General features: G+C 44.2%; 1 protein-coding gene across 8 annotated transcripts in view; it reads left to right on the top strand.

Annotated features, from left to right (window-relative positions):
- The window catches only part of TENM4 (teneurin transmembrane protein 4), a 907,493-nt gene that overhangs the window by 829,691 nt on the left and 58,234 nt on the right, over positions 1-19,568 (top strand). For 5 of the 8 annotated variants that reach the window (XM_072133988.1, XM_072133990.1, XM_072133986.1 and 2 more), the window contains 3 exons: positions 5,754-5,939; positions 10,817-10,843; positions 15,585-15,731. In XM_072133988.1, the coding sequence (XP_071990089.1) occupies positions 5,754-5,939; positions 10,817-10,843; positions 15,585-15,731 (360 nt within the window). The remainder of the gene's footprint in view (positions 1-5,753; positions 5,940-10,816; positions 10,844-15,584; positions 15,732-19,568) is intronic. The other 3 variants (XM_072133989.1, XM_072133985.1, XM_072133984.1) reach the window with 1 other exon arrangement.

Genomic DNA, 19,568 nt, shown 5'->3' with positions numbered 1-19,568 from the left:
TTTATTCCAAAATTCTAAATATGGGCACTGTGGAAGATCATGTAGTAATAAGGTTTTTTGATGTGACCACCTTTGCTGATATATGACGTAGACATCTTGTTATCACACCACCTTGGCTTGTAAGCAGGGCCAGATTAAGGGTGGTGGAGGCCTCTGGGCGTAAATTGGTGGGGGCCCTTCCAAGAATGTTTTTGGAAGTATGTAGCCTGCCAGCCCCCTGTACTATATAGCCTGCCAGCCCCCTGTAGTATATAGCCTGCCAGCCCCTTGTAGTATATAGCCTGCCAGCCGCCTGTACTATATAGCCGGCCAGGCCCCTGTAGTATATAGCCTGCCAGCCCCTTGTAGTATATAGCCTGCCAGCCGCCTGTAGTATATAGCCGGCCAGCCCCCTGTAGAATATAGCCGGCCAGCCCCCTGTAGAATACAGCCGCCAGCCCCCTGTAGAATACAGCCGCCAGCCCCCTGTAGAATACAGCCGCCAGCCCCCTGTAGAATACAGCCGCCAGCCCCCTGTAGAATACAGCCGCCAGCCCCCTGTAGAATACAGCCGCCAGCCCCCTGTAGAATACAGCCGCCAGCCCCCTGTAGAATACAGCCGCCAGCCCCCTGTAGAATACAGCCGCCAGCCCCCTGTAGAATACAGCCGCCAGCCCCCTGTAGAATGCAGCCGCCAGCCCCCTGTAGAATGCAGCCGCCAGCCCCCTGTAGAATGCAGCCGCCAGCCCCCTGTAGAATGCAGCCGCCAGCCCCCTGTAGAATGCAGCCGCCAGCCCCCTGTAGAATGCAGCCGCCAGCCCCCTGTAGAATGCAGCCGCCAGCCCCCTGTAGAATGCAGCCGCCAGCCCCCTGTAGAATGCAGCCGCCAGCCCCCTGTAGAATGCAGCCGCCAGCCCCCTGTAGAATGCAGCCGCCAGCCCCCTGTAGAATACAGCCGCCAGCCCCCTGTAGAATACAGCCGCCAGCCCCCTGTAGAATACAGCCGCCAGCCCCCTGTAGAATACAGCCGCCAGCCCCCTGTAGAATACAGCCGCCAGCCCCCTGTAGAATGCAGCCGCCAGCCCCCTGTAGAATGCAGCCGCCAGCCCCCTGTAGAATGCAGCCGCCAGCCCCCTGTAGAATGCAGCCGCCAGCCCCCTGTAGAATGCAGCCGCCAGCCCCCTGTAGAATGCAGCCGCCAGCCCCCTGTAGAATGCAGCCGCCAGCCCCCTGTAGAATGCAGCCGCCAGCCCCCTGTAGAATGCAGCCGCCAGCCCCCTGTAGAATACAGCCGCCAGCCCCCTGTAGAATACAGCCGCCAGCCCCCTGTAGAATTTAGCCGCCAGTCCCCTGTAGAAAATGGCCACAAAATAATACACTTCATACTTACCTCACCTTCCCTTCCAGTGATCCCACAATGCTACAGGCTCTTCCTCGTTCTTAGGGCAGCCACCGACCACTGCAAACACAGTTGCCATCGCTGGGGGAGATCGCCGATGCACTGTTTTGGCGGCAGCATGTACTGATCGGACGCCAACAGCGTGACGTCATCACTCGCCACCGGCGTTCCAACACAAAGTGGTGGGGGCCCCGGGGCTCGAGCCCCATGAGACCCTTCCTTTAATCCGGCCCTGCTGGTAAGGGACATGGCCACCTTGGCTGGTAAAGGAAATGGCCACTTGGCTGTTAAATGACGTGGACACCTTGGCTGGTATATGAGTGGGCCACCTTGGCTGGTATATGAGTGGGCCACCTTGGCTGGTATATGAGTGGGCCACCTTGGCTGGTATATGAGTGGGCCACCTTGGTTGGTATATGAGTGGGCCACCTTGGTTGGTATATGAGTGGGCCACCTTGGCTGGTATATGAGTGGGCCACCTTGGCTGGTATATGAGTGGGCCACCTTGGCTGGTATATGAGTGGGCCACCTTGGCTGGTATATGATGTAGACACCTTGGCCAATAAATAATGTATCCACCTTGCCTGGAATGAGACATGGTTACTGTGGTTTGGCATATATGTGGCCATTGTGACTGATATTTTATGTGCCACATTGGCTGGTATTGTTTTGTTTTTTTGTTGGCCTTTGTGCTTGGTATATGATTTGACCCACTTAATGTGGCCACTATTTATATTGTTCTTTTGTGGCCATTTAGGCTGCTATTTTTTATGTGTCTGTTGTGGCTAAAATTTGATGTGGCTCTTATGAGTTTGTGGCCACTGTGGCTAGCATTCTATGTGACCACTGTGGCTAGCATTCTATGTGACCACTGTGGCTAGCATTCTATGTGACCACTGTGGCTAGCATTCTATGTGACCATTGAGGCCGCTATTTAATGTGGTCGCTGTGGCTGATATTTAATGGGACCAGTGGCCACTGTAGCTTGTATTTATTATGACCACCCCTGGATAATGGCCGAGAATCCCCATACACAGTCTCTTCCTCTCAGATGGTCGGTTGTAGGGTCATTGAATGAGCCAACATGGACCCCAGCTACAAGACCCCGAGAGGTCCGACTTGACATCTCTGAATAGTCAGAATGATAGTCAATACCCCCAATAATTATTCCCATATAGCATATGTGATGTAGCCTGGAAACCGGTATGCCCAAAAATGTTGTCATTTTTGCTTAAAAACCTAATTAAACAATGTAATACTTCTACAGTCATTGTAGCTTCCTCCGGACTTGTCATGTCCTATCTCCGTCCAAGAGAAAAGTTTTCATTGAAGTCGGAGATAATCTTTTGCACCGGATGGATTATCCTGCAACCCAACAATGCACCCATTGTCCAGGGCCCCCGGGAGTCCCAGATCATTTTTTATTCTCTCATGTCATATTACTGGACCCCCCCCCCCCCTTTGGTTTTAAAATCATAACAAATTTATCTACAAGTTGATGTTTTTACTTACCCTTTTCTAATTATTTTTTTTTAAATAAACTTTTTTATATTTGTTATGATTTTATTAAACTTTTTGATTTTTACTTTTCCTGTGACATTTACTTGTACCATTGTGTAATTTGAAAAGAAAAAGCTTTCACACAATGAAAAATAGTCTCGAGTGTCTAATGGAGGGGGGGGGGAGGGTTAATGAAATTCGGCCCGGGATGGCAGGTTAACGAGTGGCGACGCAGGCTGTGTAGCACCCGGCTGTGTTATCAGTCATTTATTCCTGCATTGTTTTCACACTTAACCAGTTTTTAATTAAATATGACTTCTGTAACGTTCTGCGGGAGAGATACTACCTGCCCCTCCCCCACACGTACTGGGGGCCCCAATGGATTTTTCCTGGCACAAAAAGCTTTACGGGGACAGAATGAGACAACAAATAGGAGAATCAATCATGGGAGACCTTCAGCGGCTACGTCCGTCCTCACTTTCTCTCTCCTCTCCGGTCTCTTTGTAATCTGCTTATGAGATTCTCATTGTCAGGAAGGATTAGCGGGCCGTAGGAATTCTCCCCCCACCCCCACCACCCCCTTCGACAATGGAGAGGTATCCGGCCGCAATGTTTATTGATGTCCCTGTCCCCCCCCCAACCAGTCACGGAGACTGGAGGGATTACATAATATGTCAAAGAGACAAATAAGTAGTGATGAGCAGGCCCAAATCCAGATTAGGGGCCCCCGAACCCAGACTTCACCCAGAGATTTGGGTGGCATTCAGGCTCAACTCTGAGCTGGACTCTTAACACCCACAATTGGGGCAAGAACCGATCACGGATGTTGTCTCTTTAAATGCTGACAGCACCAATTGTGGGTTATCTGTGGGGTGATTGTTCGGGTTAATTCTTTAAAAAGTAAAAAATACAAAAATACATAAATAAAAACACAATTATCAACAAAAAACTTTGAAAAGATTTAAAGAGTTTAAAAAAAAAGGACATAAGGGCCAATCATGGTAGTTTGAGAGACCAAACCCGAACTTGAACGGGTGTCCTCATCCGTTCAAAAAAAAAATGCACTTAAAATGGATTTTAAAAAATTCCAAAACCACCAAAATGATATTATTTTTGACAGTCCCTGTTAGACCTATTGGACTTGACACCCGATAAGAAAACACATCATTGTGTAGGGCATTTGTTTTTACTTATCCCCAGGGATTTGCCCATCAAAAGGGAACTTTATTTACATTTTTATGCAAATTAGTTTCCCGTTGCACTAAGGGTGTGGCCACGACTACCGACACACCTGTTTTCTTATTTCTATGCTGCTCCCCATCACCAACCTCTTACACAATGATTATATCCTTCAAGGAACTAAAGTGTAGAACGAGGAGCACGGGTGCACTAGCAGTCACTGCCCCACCCCCAATGCACTGGGGGTTATAGGAGATTGGGCTATATCTCCTTCATACATACCATAGAGGCAGACCCGGTGCCCTTCAAGGGAATGGACTAAATACTAGACCAATTGATTGGAAAAGGACATACCGGTAAGGTATCATGGACATATTATTGAGGCAGGAAACAAACACTGGGACCTTCTGTCTTGTCTCTGTGGATGCAGCCAGCAATGTCAAAAATGGAGGTTCCCCTTGTTACGACTATGTCTAGTGGTCAGATTCGGTAACTGCAGTCGGCCAAGTGTTTCCATGCAATACATGGACAATTCGGGTCCCTAGAAATCCAAAAAGTATATGACACAGAGGCTAATTATTTTATGATTGACTACCTATATACAACAAAAAGTTAATTATTTTGTCCACCCTTAAGCAAGACGCCCCCGACATTTTGAATGAAATGGGTATCTCCAAGAAGACAAGATTCTTAAATACACTCAGGATAACAAAATAACACATTCTCTAATTCACTGTCAGCACACAGCTCCTCACAGCACTAGAGGAATCATGAAGTGTCTGGTTAGTGAGTCCCCACCCACACTCTGGAGTTTTACACTGGCAATAAAACTGAGTAAAATTGTAAAGTAAGGGGTTAAACATTATCTTTCTTGTGTAAACATCACTAAGGGATTAAAATTTGAGAATTTTCTGTCTTGGGCAAACCCCTTTAAGTCTCTCAATAGTGAGTTGCTTTTGAATGATTTGCTTGTCCTAAACTTTAGTGATCAGCACCAATCATTCTGTATGTGCTCAGTTTCCCTACACTGCCACCTTTGGACATAAGCGGTATTACAAGGCTGTAATTGAAATGAATGGTCAGCCTGTTAAGACGCATACATCCGGGGTCCTCCAGTGGTAGAGGGACTCTTTTTGTATTCATTTGTATTGGCTGTTTCTTTGGTGGAGCAGTGAGAGTTCAACCTATAACATCCTCGCTCATCTTGGGTATACTGAGTCGTTTAGGTTTTGTCTGGTCCTCTGTAATCCTGGTATTCGCTCCAGCCTCCTCCCCCTGTACATTCTCGGGCTCTTGAAGTTTCCCGTGAAGTGTCGTCTGTCATCTCATTTCTGTCTTCTCAAGTCGTTTTCAGCCTCCGGCACAAGAAAACAAATTTTGTTTTCGGAAGTGGCGGCTTTTTGTAATGTACCTCTTCCCCATCGATTGTTTCTAGCATTTTCTCTGTGACTAAAGTAAAGCAGCTCAACAGCTTTAAGGTGATGTGAAAAAACTGAGGTCAGAAACTGAGTTAATTGATGGAGCCCCACAGGAACACAGAGCTTTTGGACATTTTTGGGGTTGTGTTAGTAAGGATAGACCAGATGGAAGAAAGAGAAGAGACTTTCAGCAGCACAGAGTGTTTCAGCTTAAAATTACTCACTGTTTTCTTTAAACTTTTTACATTTAATTGTTTCATTTGTATTTGTTTCTGCAGAAATCTGTGCGTCAGATTGCGGTGGTCACGGTATGTGCATTGGAGGAAGCTGTCGCTGCGACGAGGGCTGGATGGGCACAGCTTGCGACCAGAGGGCATGCCACCCGCGCTGCAACGAGCATGGAACCTGTCGAGATGGGAAGTGTGAATGCAGCCCTGGCTGGAATGGAGAGCACTGCACCATTGGTAGGACAAATGGAAACTACAAAAAAAAAAACCATGAAAAACTAAAGTTTTAAGTGAAAAAAAAGGCATGCTTATCATAATGGAGGGGTTGTCCGTGCGGCATGTGCAGCTTCGTCTTAGATTTTTAGTTCTGAAATCATCATTACCACATGTCAAATTGTAACAAAATGTCCTTTCATTTGGTGATAAGGAAAAAAAAATCAGGCATAGCAAGGATTAGGTAATATATGTGTGGCCAGGTGAGCAGAGTGCCTGGGGTGTGCTTCAGTGTGTGCCGAATGCATCACCGATGTTGACCAATGACTCACAAAAAAATAAGTATTAATTCAATTTTGAGCCTTGGAGCACCGCAAAACTATGATCATTTCGAAAGCATCTCGAATCCCGGACGAGCCCCCAATATTTTCTGATCTTTGAAAGAAGATTATGGAAAATATTCTGAAGTCTTGTTTTCCATTCATTAGTGCCCCCATATCTCAAAACCACAACCAAGACACTGTATAAGTCTCATATATTTTAAAAGGCACTCTCATTCAAAGGGGTTTTTCCCACACTAAAAATATAGATAACATCCATAAAATAGAAACTTTTACATCAGATTGGTTGAGCACAGATCAACTGTTTTCAGGAACAGGAAGAAGACGGCTCCATTCCCTGTGTAGAGGCAAGACCAGGTTGCTACATATCAGCATCTATCCATTTGAATGGGATCTAAACTGACATGACACAGTTCAGCCACTAACAGAGAACAGTCTTCTTTCTGTTCCTTTCTCCATCTATTAGTTGATCTTCGGGGGTTCTCGTTGTTGAACCCACAGTAATCTAGATAATTATTCTTGGGATAGGTCATCAATATTTTACAAATCCCCTTTCAAAAATAGGCACCCAGTGTGGTTGCCTACCTTGAGGCCAATGACAATATAATAATTTTTGTTTTTAGGATGTGGGAGGGTTGATGCTCTGCTCACTCATGGACCATCAGTTTGCCATATCATCATTGGTCATAGCTATTCATGACATTACCATACTGCTTCGCTGTGTGTATTGGTTCAGGTGTAACACCAACCATCCTTTTCTATTTATTTGTTTACATATCTAGTTATTTAGTTATTATATTTTCGAAATTTATTAAATCTGCATTTACAATGTGCAATTTAGGGTCAGTTCATACCTAAGTAGTCAGGGTGGAGATCCTCTTGCCTGGCCATGAACTTAACTTTGGTTGAAAGGAAAGCAGTAGTCCTATATTGCAGGACTGTAGCTCCATGTGCCCTGGTGATGTGTCCTCACACTGCTGTGCTCTGTGCAGGCAGCGTTAGATATTGACCCTTAAGAGATGTGTAATCACACCTCTGTGTGTGTGTGTTGGTAGTGGCAGCAGGATTGTGAAATATTGTTTGATATCTCAGGATTGTAGCTCCTCACAGTGCAATGGTGACGTGTCCTAACGCTGCTGTGCTCTTAGCTCTCTGCATTCAGCACTTTGATCTGTGTAAAAGCTGTAGCATTCAATTGGTTTACTATTACAGCAAGAATTAGGAGGAGGAGCTTAATGCAGAATGCACAGAGCACAGCATTGTTCATCAATAAAAGCTACAATCCAGGAATATAAATCCATATTTCACAGTCCTGCTGCTACTAACAACATACCCAAAGGTCTGATTACACATCACTCCAGGGAAGATACCTAAAGCTGTTGAACCTATTGATGGGTTCCCTTTAAGCAGTACCTTCCTACATACTTCATCCATACTGTTCCAGATTCCATAAGATTTTTCCGTTTCATCCCTGAATTTCTAGTCTCCACATTAGTCCATTAACCCGTTCCTACCCGTCACAGAGAGAGTCTAATCCCATTCGGCATTGATTGTATTTCTGATGGGTGCCTATCCTCTGACCTTGTAAATTTTATGACCTATGGAATTGGCTGGATAAATTTATTGAATGTAAAAACAATTTGGCAAAGTCATAACCGTCACAGAGAAGAGGGCAGAGCGATGACGAGAGCGAAAAGTAATAAAAGTCAGTAATATCGGCACAGATGAAAGGACATTGACTGGGAATGAGATGAAAAGTTGCAGTAAAGCTTTCTCCTTGTCCTTGTGTAATGTGTCTACCTGCATGGCCTCCCCTCCTTGTTCTATGTGCATTCGTGTCATTGCCTCGTCTGCTTTATAGCCGAAAAATACTCCAAAAAAAAAATGTCCTAATGTCCCATTGCTGCTCCGCTTAACGCATTTGTAATACCTTTATAGGACCACGAAGCATCCATAAAATATGGGATTGTACAAGCGGGGACCCAACATCTCCGGGTGTAGATTCACCTTGGAACATGATAATATTCTGTAAATTGTATACGTTTCTACTCCAGTCACATCCAAAGCAGCATTCAACATTATGAGGATACTCCTTAAAGGGAACCTGTCACCAGTTTTCATTCCTTTATACCACCAGCCCCCTCAGGTAGGGGAGTAGTATTCCCTCTTTTATGTTAAAGGACATCAACCACCAGCATGAAAGACTGTATGTAAATGAGCCTCAGGGGCTCCAGGCTCCATTAACACCTATGGAATAGGAACCCCTCCGGCTCATTTGCATACAGCCATTCATCCTGGTGGTAGTTGTCCTTTAACATAAAAGAGGGAATTGTACAAAGGACATTTCATCCCCTACCTAAATTTCACCAATTTACCTCCAGAGGCAAATATGACTCTTCTCATCCAGTTTTAACATGAGATGAGTCAAGTTTAGTGGTTGCAGGGGGAGTGTCACTTGAGAAGCAACTATTTTCTTTCTATAGCACCAATAGTGTCATATTAAATGTAAGAATTTCCTCTTTAAGTTCATCTCAGGCTTTTGAGATACATATATAGAGATACAGGCAGCTAAAGATGGAGTTGGAATTACAAGCTGCAGATAAAGTTCAGTTCCCACCTATTTTTTAACCAACTGCATATATAAAGTTATATAGCGCTCAGAACCGTATGCCTAATCTGAAAGTTGAGATTCTTATCTTTAATATGACACCAGGAGCATGTCTCTAAGTGCTACACAACAGAAGATAGGAGCTTCTGAAGTGACTCTACCTTTTCAACCACTAAACTTAACTCGTCTTATGTGAAAATGGGATGAGAAGAGTCATATTTGCCTGATTTTGGAGAATTTTTTTTATAGCCAATCAGGTTAGTTGTCACATGAAAGAGGGAATTCTAGAAAGGACATTTCCTCCCCTAGCAGAGGGGGCTGATAATTTAGTGGATAATACCTGGTGACAGGTTCCCTTTAAGATCTCCAGTTGCGGCTCTCTGTTTCCCCCTACTGGATAAGTCTGTATAGAACATATTTTCTAGGGCTCTGATGCTTCCACGTAACCTCGCAGTGGGGTAATCTCTAGTACTCTTAACTTTGCATCATCTATAGAAGTGGTTGTTGTGGAACTACTATTCCCAGCATCCTCTGACAACCTGCAACTGGACATATGTTGCATTATATGTCCCAGGAAGCAAAAAGCAGTGCATTCGGTAGAATTTTGGCTGCAGCTTTGGATGTGAATGGAGTATGAGATGCATATATCTATTGATATATTGATCTATTTAGAGATTTACACACCTAAAAGTCTGTCCATGTGTTTGTGTTGCCTCCGATGTTACAAATCCAGGGATAGAGGGGCACAAACATGCACAGGGTATTACCCCGAATATGAAGTCTTGTGGCTTGGAATTATCATTTCCTTAAAGAATACAAGAGGGTAACTAGTAAGGAGACGAGGCCTATTTGGGGACTAGACAGTTCCCCAATGTAAGCAATTTTATGGGTTGGGGCACTACCATATGGTGATGGAGCGCCTACTGCTGGTGAGGAGCAAACTTGCACCTCTTCATATGCAGGGCACTTGACCGATGGCATTATTTGGGTCCAGAAAAGTTGAGGCCCCTCTATTTGCAGAAGTCAAATCTGAGGGCACCTATAGTTATATTTAGGTGATGCCCACCTTATTGGCATGGGGAATAGGGGTGAGTGCTACAATTAACCAGGCAGAGTCTATAGAGAAGTCCAAAAACCTCACTCAACTCTGTAGACCCCTCAGTCCGGACATCATTGACCCCCAAATTACCTATTTCTTACATTTGACCCTCCAGTTCCTTGTACATTATACTTTTGGCTTCTTAAAGGTGAATAGTGGTTACTGCCAGGCATTACTAATTGTCCCTCTGCTATTGGTCAAGGACTTCTCCTTGAAGGAATCCATAAGAAACAGCAAAGGATCAGACTGTCTTCTGATGTGGATGACTTCAGATGAAATTCTCCCAACTCCCAGGGCCTTTTAAGAAAAAAAAAAAAATTCTTAAACGACATCTACCACCAGGATGAAGGATTGTAAACCCAGCACGCTGACATACTGGTGTGTGCCCCCTCTGGTAGGATCTGCTCTTCCTTAAGCTTCCCATGCCCTTGTTTTCTAAAACTATGCAAATGAGCCTGAGGGGCTGTAGCTTGGAGCCCCTCAGACTCATTTGCATAATTTTAAAAGCCCCTTTTTTTGCAAAAACTAGGGCACAAGAAGCTAAGAAAAGAGTGGATCCTGCCAGAGGGGACACACACCAGCGTAGCAGTGTGCTTGATTTACAATCCTTCATCCTGATTCATTCCTTTAAGGAAAGAAGTTTTCCTCCAGAGCTGAAATCGTACAGCAGCTTGTGATTTGCTTCCATGTAAAGGTTTACAGACTCTGTGCATGTTTGTGTGTGGCCAGGCAGACGGCGGCTCTATAACACAGCTTCTCTTCTGTCCTTTGTGCTTTGTAGCCCCTGCACAGCCGGCTAGCACCCAGCACTTATTCAACCCTACCTTAAATGTCCTGTCTTTTATTCCCCAAGCCCACTATCTGGATAAGGTAGTGAAAGGTATTGTATCCGTTTTCCTATTGTCTTGTGTTACCACGGTATTGTTGCACCTGCTATGTGTTCTTCCATCTGAGCTGTCTTGTGTTTCTGTCACCTTTAAGGGCGGCCATCTTGGAGGTTTGAGGTACAGACGTGCCTCGTACATATTTTATACAAAATGGCTGCCTTCTTTATCTGTAAGGAACATACAAACATTGACTTTTTTATACCTTTTTTTGGCTTTTTCACTGGCTTCACATTTTTGTCTAATATTCACACATTATGTTTTTTATTAAAATTATTTTTGTATTTTTTTTTAACCTCCTGTGAGTAGAGTTGCCCTTGGATTTAGCATAACAATCTGACGTGTGTTCAAGGACCTTCATAATGTATCTGACAGGAAACCTTGGTGATTGGCTGAATGAGTTAGAGCATTATTATGAAAGGCCTGCCCACGCTTAATAGGAAAGCTAGAAGACTCCACCCTAATTAGTAAGGGTCATACTACTACTCCTACCACAACGGATAGAGAGCTGAGGGGGTTAGTGGAGGATGAAAAGATGGGAGACATCGTGCCATATTTTTGAGAATTAAGCATCCATGTCAGAGATAGACCCACCCATGCTTAGTATTAAACATGCACTTGACCACTCGTATACTCCTCACACCTGTGTACAACAAGGTTTATATTAGCTCTGAGGTCTAACAGGGTTTGAGAGTTATTGCCCTTGGTTTTAAATAATTAGCTTACAACTTGTTAGAGAGTCCCGCCCATGCTTAGTATTAAACATGCACTTGGCCACTCCTATACTCCTTACACCTGTGTACAACAAGGTTTATATTAGCTGTGAGGGCTAAAAGGGTTATTGCCCCAAGTTTTGATTAATTAGCTTACAACTTGTTAGAGTCCCGCCCATGCTTAGCAATAAACTTGTACCTGACCACTCCTACCCTCTTACATCAGTGCTGGAAAACAACAAAGTTCATACTACCCATCTCTACCACAAAGGATAAAAAACCTGGGGTAAAGATGTGGGAGCTAACAAGGTCTGAGAGAGATTGCCCCTGAATTTGATTAATAAGCTTACATATCCAAGGAAGTCCCACCCATGATTAGCAATGAACGTGAAGTAGACCACTCCCCTACTATTACATAATTGTTAGAAAAAAAAAAGGGTTCATACTACAATGGATTGAAATATGTAGGGGAACGGAGGCTAACAAAGCTTAAGACATCTATTTTACATATATTTTTAGATCAATCAGAAAGAGCTCTACCCATGCTTAGCAATGAACTTACACTTGACCAAGGTTTCTCAGTTACATCCGTACTAAAAAAAATATTAAAAATAATGTCCATGATAATCATCTTTGCTATAAGGTATAAAAAGCTGGCTGAAACCATTAAGGTCTGAGAGAGCTTGTCTCCAATTTTGACCAATGAGCTTACATATCTGAGATAGACCCGCCCATGATTAGCAGTGAACTTGCACTAGAGCTAACCTCCTCTATTAAAGTAGTGCTAGAAAACATCACAATGTCATAAATCTCCTCTAATTGTGGAGAAGGGTATATTGTAGTAAAGTCTGAGATATTGTGTGCCTGTTTTTGACCAATGAGCTTACATATCACAAATAGGTCCCGCCCATGCTTAGCAGTGTACTTAAACTAGAACGCTCCTCCTGTATTACAGCAGTGGGAGAAAAACATGAGAGTCATACTAACATCTCTACTAGATAGAATGCTTTGGGATAAAGTGAACTGCAGTACCACAATTGGCCTTTGAAAAAGATGTGGCGCTGTTTTGTTGAAATAATAATAAAAACAACAACCAGCACTGAAGAGTAATGTCCGATAGTAAAAAAAAAAATTCAGTCATCCGGGCAAAAAAAACCCAAACATTTTATCTGGATTTTCTAAATATAAATTAGGTTAGGAAAAATTCATCGCACTTTTTGGTGTCCCGCAAACGGCGACCGTGTCTGGAAATCAGCGATTTTTTATTTTTTTTTACACATTCATTTGTCTTCTCCAATTATTGACTTTTTATCTCCCGCTTTCAATAAGTTAATTGAGTGGCTGCCGGAATGAACTAGTCAGCTATGAATATTTTGTTATTCTGAATGTTTTCCAAGATTTTTCACTTGACGGGGTCCGTAATTCATTAAAAGTTACAGCTCTGGCAGCGATTTCACGTCCCGCTGAAAGTCACATCCAGATATTCGATGAATCTCCTCCAAGTTGTCCAAAATTTCATCTGGGACTAATGGTCCCCAAAACATAATGGATGGGTCCATTTGACCGCTACTGTATCCAGATAATGCACTGTGCTGCATGACACACTCAGCTCTGCTACACGGATACATCCTGCTCCATGGCTGCCCCTTACGTTCACTATAGACCCCATTTCAGCATCTGTGTTTGCTGTCAGTGACTGCAAATTTTCTCCTTTACTTTCGGAGGTTAAAATACCTAATAGAGACATTATACTTCTCATAGCTGAGGTGTTGTTACAATGTAGCAACTAAGGCAATTCTCTGTTAAATAAAAATAACAGCGCCAATCTATTGCGCCTAATTGAAGTTTGCTACATTGTATCAGTGCAGATTACATGTGTCAGCCTGGTGTTTAGGTGTGGAGGACTGGATACAAATGTAGCAAAACTTCAGCTGTGAAAGGTAATATGAGTGAAAGGGGTTTTTAGGGAAAACGCTAAAGCTGCAGCCAGTAATAGTTATTGTCCCTGGCGAAGATGTGTAATCATGTCTTTGTATACGTTGTTAGTAGCAGCAGGGCTGTGAAATATCAATTTAGCTTCCAGTATTGTAGCTTCTCCAATGCCCTGTGGATGTGTCCTGACACTGCTGTGTTCTGTGCCGTCTTCAGCCCGTGCTAGATATTGTCCCTGGAGAGACGTGGATGTTGTTAGTAGCAGCAGGAATGTGATATATGGATTCATATTTTAGCATTGTAGCTTCTCCAATGCACAGGGGGTGTGCCCTCACACTGCTGTGCTCTGTGCTCTTTGCAGCCAGTGCTAGATATTGTCCATGAAGAGAGATGTGTAACAGCAGGAATGTGATATATGGATTTATATTCCAGGATTGTATCTTCTCCAATGCACTGGGGAAGGGGGGGGGGGTGTTACTCCTCACACTGATGTGCCACAATCTTGCTGCATCTTCCTCGCAGCTCCTCCCCTCTGCCCTTTGTGAGATATATAGCATATTTCTGGCTGAATACTTATATATGGTTCTCAGAGTAGATAAAAGGGGGTGTGGAGCTTTTCAATGTAGAGAGCACAGCAGTGTGAGAAGCTACTGTGCAATCCTGGAATATAAATCCATATTTCACAGTCCTGCTGCTGCTAACAACATACACACAAGTCTGATTACACAACCATACAGGGGCAATACCTAACACTGCAACTTCAAACATGCTGACAGTTTCCTATAGTGTAATTGCTGGATAGCACCTGAGGACTGGCATGTGACCACCGCAAATCTTACTATTAGTGGTATGGTGGTATTATTTACTACTGTCATCAGGTTACATTATGTGTGGAGCTGGTGTTACTGCATAGCATTGTATGGCGGTATTATTTGAGCAGTACATAATGATGGTGTCCCAGGATTGTATGATGGCATTATATGAGCATGTTATGGCAGTATTATTTGAGTATGTATGATGGTATTATTGGAGCATTGTATGATCTTATTATGTGAGCATTGTATAGCTGTATAATTTGAGATCTGTATGGTTGTATTATTTGAGCAGAACATGATGATATTGTATGGCTGTATGAGAACTATATGATTGTATTATCTGAGTACTATATGGCTGTATTATTTGAGCAGTACATGATTATGGGGTTCCAGGACTGTATGACAGTATTATTTGGCACTGTATGATGGTATAATTTGAGCACTTTATGGCGGTAGTATTTTAGCAGTGTATGACGGTATTATTTTAGCACTGTATGTCTCTATCATGTGAGCACTGTAGGGCTGTATTATTTGAGCGGTACATGATTACGGTGTTCCAGGACTGCATGACAGTATTATTTGAGATTGTATGAAGCTATTATTTGAGCACTGTATGGCTGTATTATGTGAGCACTGTATGGCTGTATTATTTGAGCAGTAAATGATTATGCTGTTCCATTACTGTATGGCGGTATTATTTGAGACTGTATGATGGTATTATTTGGGTATTGTATGGCGGTATTATTTGAGCACTGAATGATTGTATTGTTTCTGCAGAGTGTGCAGATGGTATTCGGGTACCAGATGGCTGTATTATTTGAGCAGAGAGTGTCTGTAGCATTGGGGCATTGTATGGCATTATTATTGGAGCATTGTTTGGTGGTTCTGTATTAGCACTGTATGGCGGTATTATCGGTGCACTTCATGTGTGCAGCTGGATACATATAAGGATGGGTGAGATGTTGTATGATCTATAGGGAGGACACTCATTCCGGGGAGCCCTCCGTGTGGCCTTTGCTGTTTACCTCCCAACTTCTTCATCAGGGAAAGAGGGAGAAAAAACTTTGGGCCAAATAAAATAAAACCAAACCCCCTCAACCTGGAGCAGCGGGACAGGCCCTGAAATTTGGGGGAGGGTTGGGAGTGACTCAATGTGTTCCTTGTAGATAGAAGCTTCCGCTTTCCATGTACCTATAAGATGCTACAATGTATCGTGCTGTGATTTAGAACCCTCCTCTATAACTAGCGCCCCCCTATGTCCGCTTCTGTTTTTGCAGAGGGATGCCCCGGCTTGTGTAACGGCAATGGCCGCTGTACGCTGGACATGAACGGCTGGAACTGCGTGTGTCAGCTGGGATGGCGAGGCTCCGGGTGCGACACGTCCATGGAGACAGCCTGCAGCGACGGCAAGGATAACGATGGCGGTAGGTGGTGGCGGTAATGGCGGCAGCGCTGCGCTCCCCATAATTATACCGAGTGCTTGTCATTCATCCATTCCCCTGATGGGGTAATTGCAGGATGCAGGGGGAGGCCGGGGCCATTATTGGAAAATATCAGTAAATGAAGGATGCGCGCAGGTAATGTTTGTCATTTGCTTCCCCTATAATTATCCTCACAATCCGCTCACTTCAATCTCAGGGTCATTTCGACGCGTTTCAAGCGAAAGAAAATGCCCTAATAACAACAATGCATTTATTTGTTTGTATGGAGGGAAAAAAAACATGAAAGTATTGTGCAGAGAAAGAGACAAGAAGCACCAACAACCTCCATTATTAACCTCCATTATTAACCTCCATTATTAACCTCCATTATTAACCTCCATTATGTGATGTGGATTTAAAGAGACAGGACACCCACAGAGAAGTTATCAGGGTGTCCTCTATTACCACAGTGACTCCAGTAACAGCAGAATAGTGAGTGCAGCTCTGGTGTATAATACAGGATGTAACTCAGGATCAGTACAGGATAAGTAATGTCATGTATGTACACAGTGACTGCACCAGCAGCAGAATAGTGAGTGCAGCTCTGGAGTATAATACAGGATGTAACTCAGGATCAGTACAGGATAAGTAATGTCATGTATGTACACAGTGACTGCACCAGCAGCAGAATAGTGAGTGCAGCTCTGGAGTATAATACAGGATGTAACTCGGGATCAGTACAGGATAAGTAATGTCATGTATGTACACAGTGACTGCACCAGCAGCAGAATAGTGAGTGCAGCTCTGGAGTATAATACAGGATGTAACTCAGGATCAGTACAGGATAAGTAATGTCATGTATGTACACAGTGACTGCACCAGCAGCAGAATAGTGAGTGCAGCTCTGGAGTATAATACAGAATGTAACTCAGGATCAGTACAGGATAAGTAATGTCATGTATGTACACAGTGACTGCACCAGCAGCAGAATAGTGAGTGCAGCTCTGGAGTATAATACAGGATGTAACTCAGGATCAGTACAGGATAAGTAATGTCATGTATGTACACAGTGACTGCACCAGCAGCAGAATAGTGAGTGCAGCTCTGGGGTATAATACAGGATGTAACTCAGGATCAGTACAGGATAAGTAATGTCATATATGTACACAGTGACTACACCAGCAGCAGAATAGTGAGTGCAGCTCTGGGGTATAATACAGGATGTAACTCAGGATCAGTACAGGATAAGTAATGTCATATATGTACAGAGTGACTGCACCAACAGCAGAATAGTGAGTGCAGCTCTGGAGTATAATACAGGATGTAACTCAGGATCAGTACAGGATAAGTAATGTCATGTATGTACACAGTGACTGCACCAGCAGCAGAATAGTGAGTGCAGCTCTGGAGTATAATACAGGATGTAACTCAGGATCGGTACAGGATAAGTAATGTCATATATGTACACAGTGACTACACCAGCAGCAGAATAGTGAGTGCAGCTCTGGGGTATAATACAGGATGTAACTCAGGATCAGTACAGGATAAGTAATGTCATATATGTACAGAGTGACTGCACCAACAGCATAATAGTGAGTGCAGCTCTGGAGTATAATACAGGATGTAACTCAGGATCAGTACAGGATAAGTAATGTCATATATGTACACAGTGACTACACCAGCAGCAGAATAGTGAGTGCAGCTCTGGGGTATAATACAGGATGTAACTCAGGATCAGTACAGGATAAGTAATGTCATATATGTACAGAGTGACTGCACCAACAGCAGAATAGTGAGTGCAGCTCTGGAGTATAATACAGGATGTAACTCAGGATCAGTACAGGATAAGTAATGTCATGTATGTACACAGTGACTGCACCAGCAGCAGAATAGTGAGTGCAGCTCTGGAGTATAATACAGGATGTAACTTAGGATCGGTACAGGATAAGTAATGTCATGTATGTACACAGTGACTGCACCAGCAGCAGAATAGTGAGTGCAGCTCTGGAGTATAATACAGGATGTAACTCAGGATCAGTGCAGGATAAGTAATGTCATGTATGTACACAGTGACTGCACCAGCAGCAGAATAGTGAGTGCAGCTCTGGAGTATAATACAGGATGTAACTCAGGATCAGTACAGGATAAGTAATGTCATGTATGTACACAGTGACTGCACCAGCAGCAGAATAGTGAGTGCAGCTCTGGAGTATAATACAGGATGTACTGTTAGTGTAGTGTGGTGTACATGCCTTGTCTTGTACAATCTGCAGCCTGGTATTGCATTATCTTGTCTGCAGTCCTGGTGTGATATTACACGGTGTATCATGTAGGGTCATCTTTACGGTCCGCTTCCCTTGTATCTACTCCTGGTGATGGAAACCACATTGATGAGGAGCGCTGATAGTTTATCTGGATTTATTAAAGATGAGGATTTGGGTGGAACTGGGAAGAAACCAAATAGTAACCAATATAGAATTAAAGGGGAACAGTGGATGTGAGTGTGGGTGGGCTGTGGGTGTCGGTGTGATGGGCTGTGGGTGTCGGTGTGATGGGCTGTGGGTGTCGGTGTGATGGGCTGTGGGTGTTGGTGTGATGGGCTCTGGGTGTCAGTGTGATGGGCTGTGGGTGTCAGTGTGATGGGCTGTGGGTGTCGGTGTGATGGGCTGTGGGTGTCGGTGTGATGGGCTGTGGGTGTCGGTGTGATGGGCTGTGGGTGTCGGTGTGATGGGCTGTGGGTGTTGGTGTGATGGGCTCTGGGTGTCAGTGTGATGGGCTGTGGGTGTCGGTGTGATGGGCTGTGGGTGTCGCTGTGGGTGGGCTGTGGGTGTTGCTGTGGGTGGGCTGTGGGTGTCGCTGTGGGTGGGCTGTGGGTGTCAGTGGGGATGGGCTGTGGGTGTCAGTGTGATAGGGCAGCAGGTATGGGGGTAATATTATATGGCTCTGGGGTCTGCCAATGTTATGGGGGCACCTCCTGCATGACCTGACGTTCTGTACATCACATGACAAAGCGACGAGTAATCCCGCTCCGTCTGACTCTGGAATTACTTGGCTCACAAAGCAGGATTAGTGGAAGTGCGACCATCATAAAGCCGGAGATTTTCCTAATTGGCCTCATAAAATAGGATTTTTTTTTTTCATGGAAGCTCCTTGCACCATGAAGATCATCCACTGCATAACACAGGCTGAGTGTCTCCTCTGTGATCCAAAGGGGGATGTAGCAGAGTCGGGTCTGTGATGAGTTGTGGGATGACATAATGCAATAGATCCGGTGACAGACGATGTATCCTGGTAATGAGCGCATCACTTGTACCAAATGACAAACTCTGCTCCTCTACATCTGATAAATCATAAATCCCCAGTACCCAACCAACATGTGATGGGCTGTGCCCCGTGTACATCTTGGGGACTGTGCCCCGGCTGCGTCTGGCGGGCTCTGCCCCATGCAAAACTATAGATCAGCTGATGTGTGACATATGACAAACCCCACTCTGCTACATCTGAATGGATCTATTACACAGCGGCACAATCTCATCTTTCCCCCAAACGCCCTTGAAAGCGATTTGTGCACACTGCTCCGGTGTAACTAAACACTTCCATTCCTCCTGGCTCCATGCGCTGCGATACCATTATTTCTTCTTGCCTCCCATCTGGCACATGTCACCGCAGCGACGTATTATCCTCCTCACAGCCGAGCGAGAGTGCAAGTGACTACTCACAAGTAACCGCAGACTTCTCCACCAGTCACAGCAATCACATTCTGGCCTTCCCAAGATGTTGGGTGTTTACATCTAAGATAGAGGACCCAGAGCAAAGATCAAAATGGGCCCAAATTATATT

Source organism: Engystomops pustulosus, chromosome 2 (genome assembly GCF_040894005.1).
Source record: "Engystomops pustulosus chromosome 2, aEngPut4.maternal, whole genome shotgun sequence".
Lineage (NCBI taxonomy): Eukaryota > Metazoa > Chordata > Amphibia > Anura > Leptodactylidae > Engystomops > Engystomops pustulosus.
This window is presented reverse-complemented; position numbering and strand designations above follow the sequence as displayed.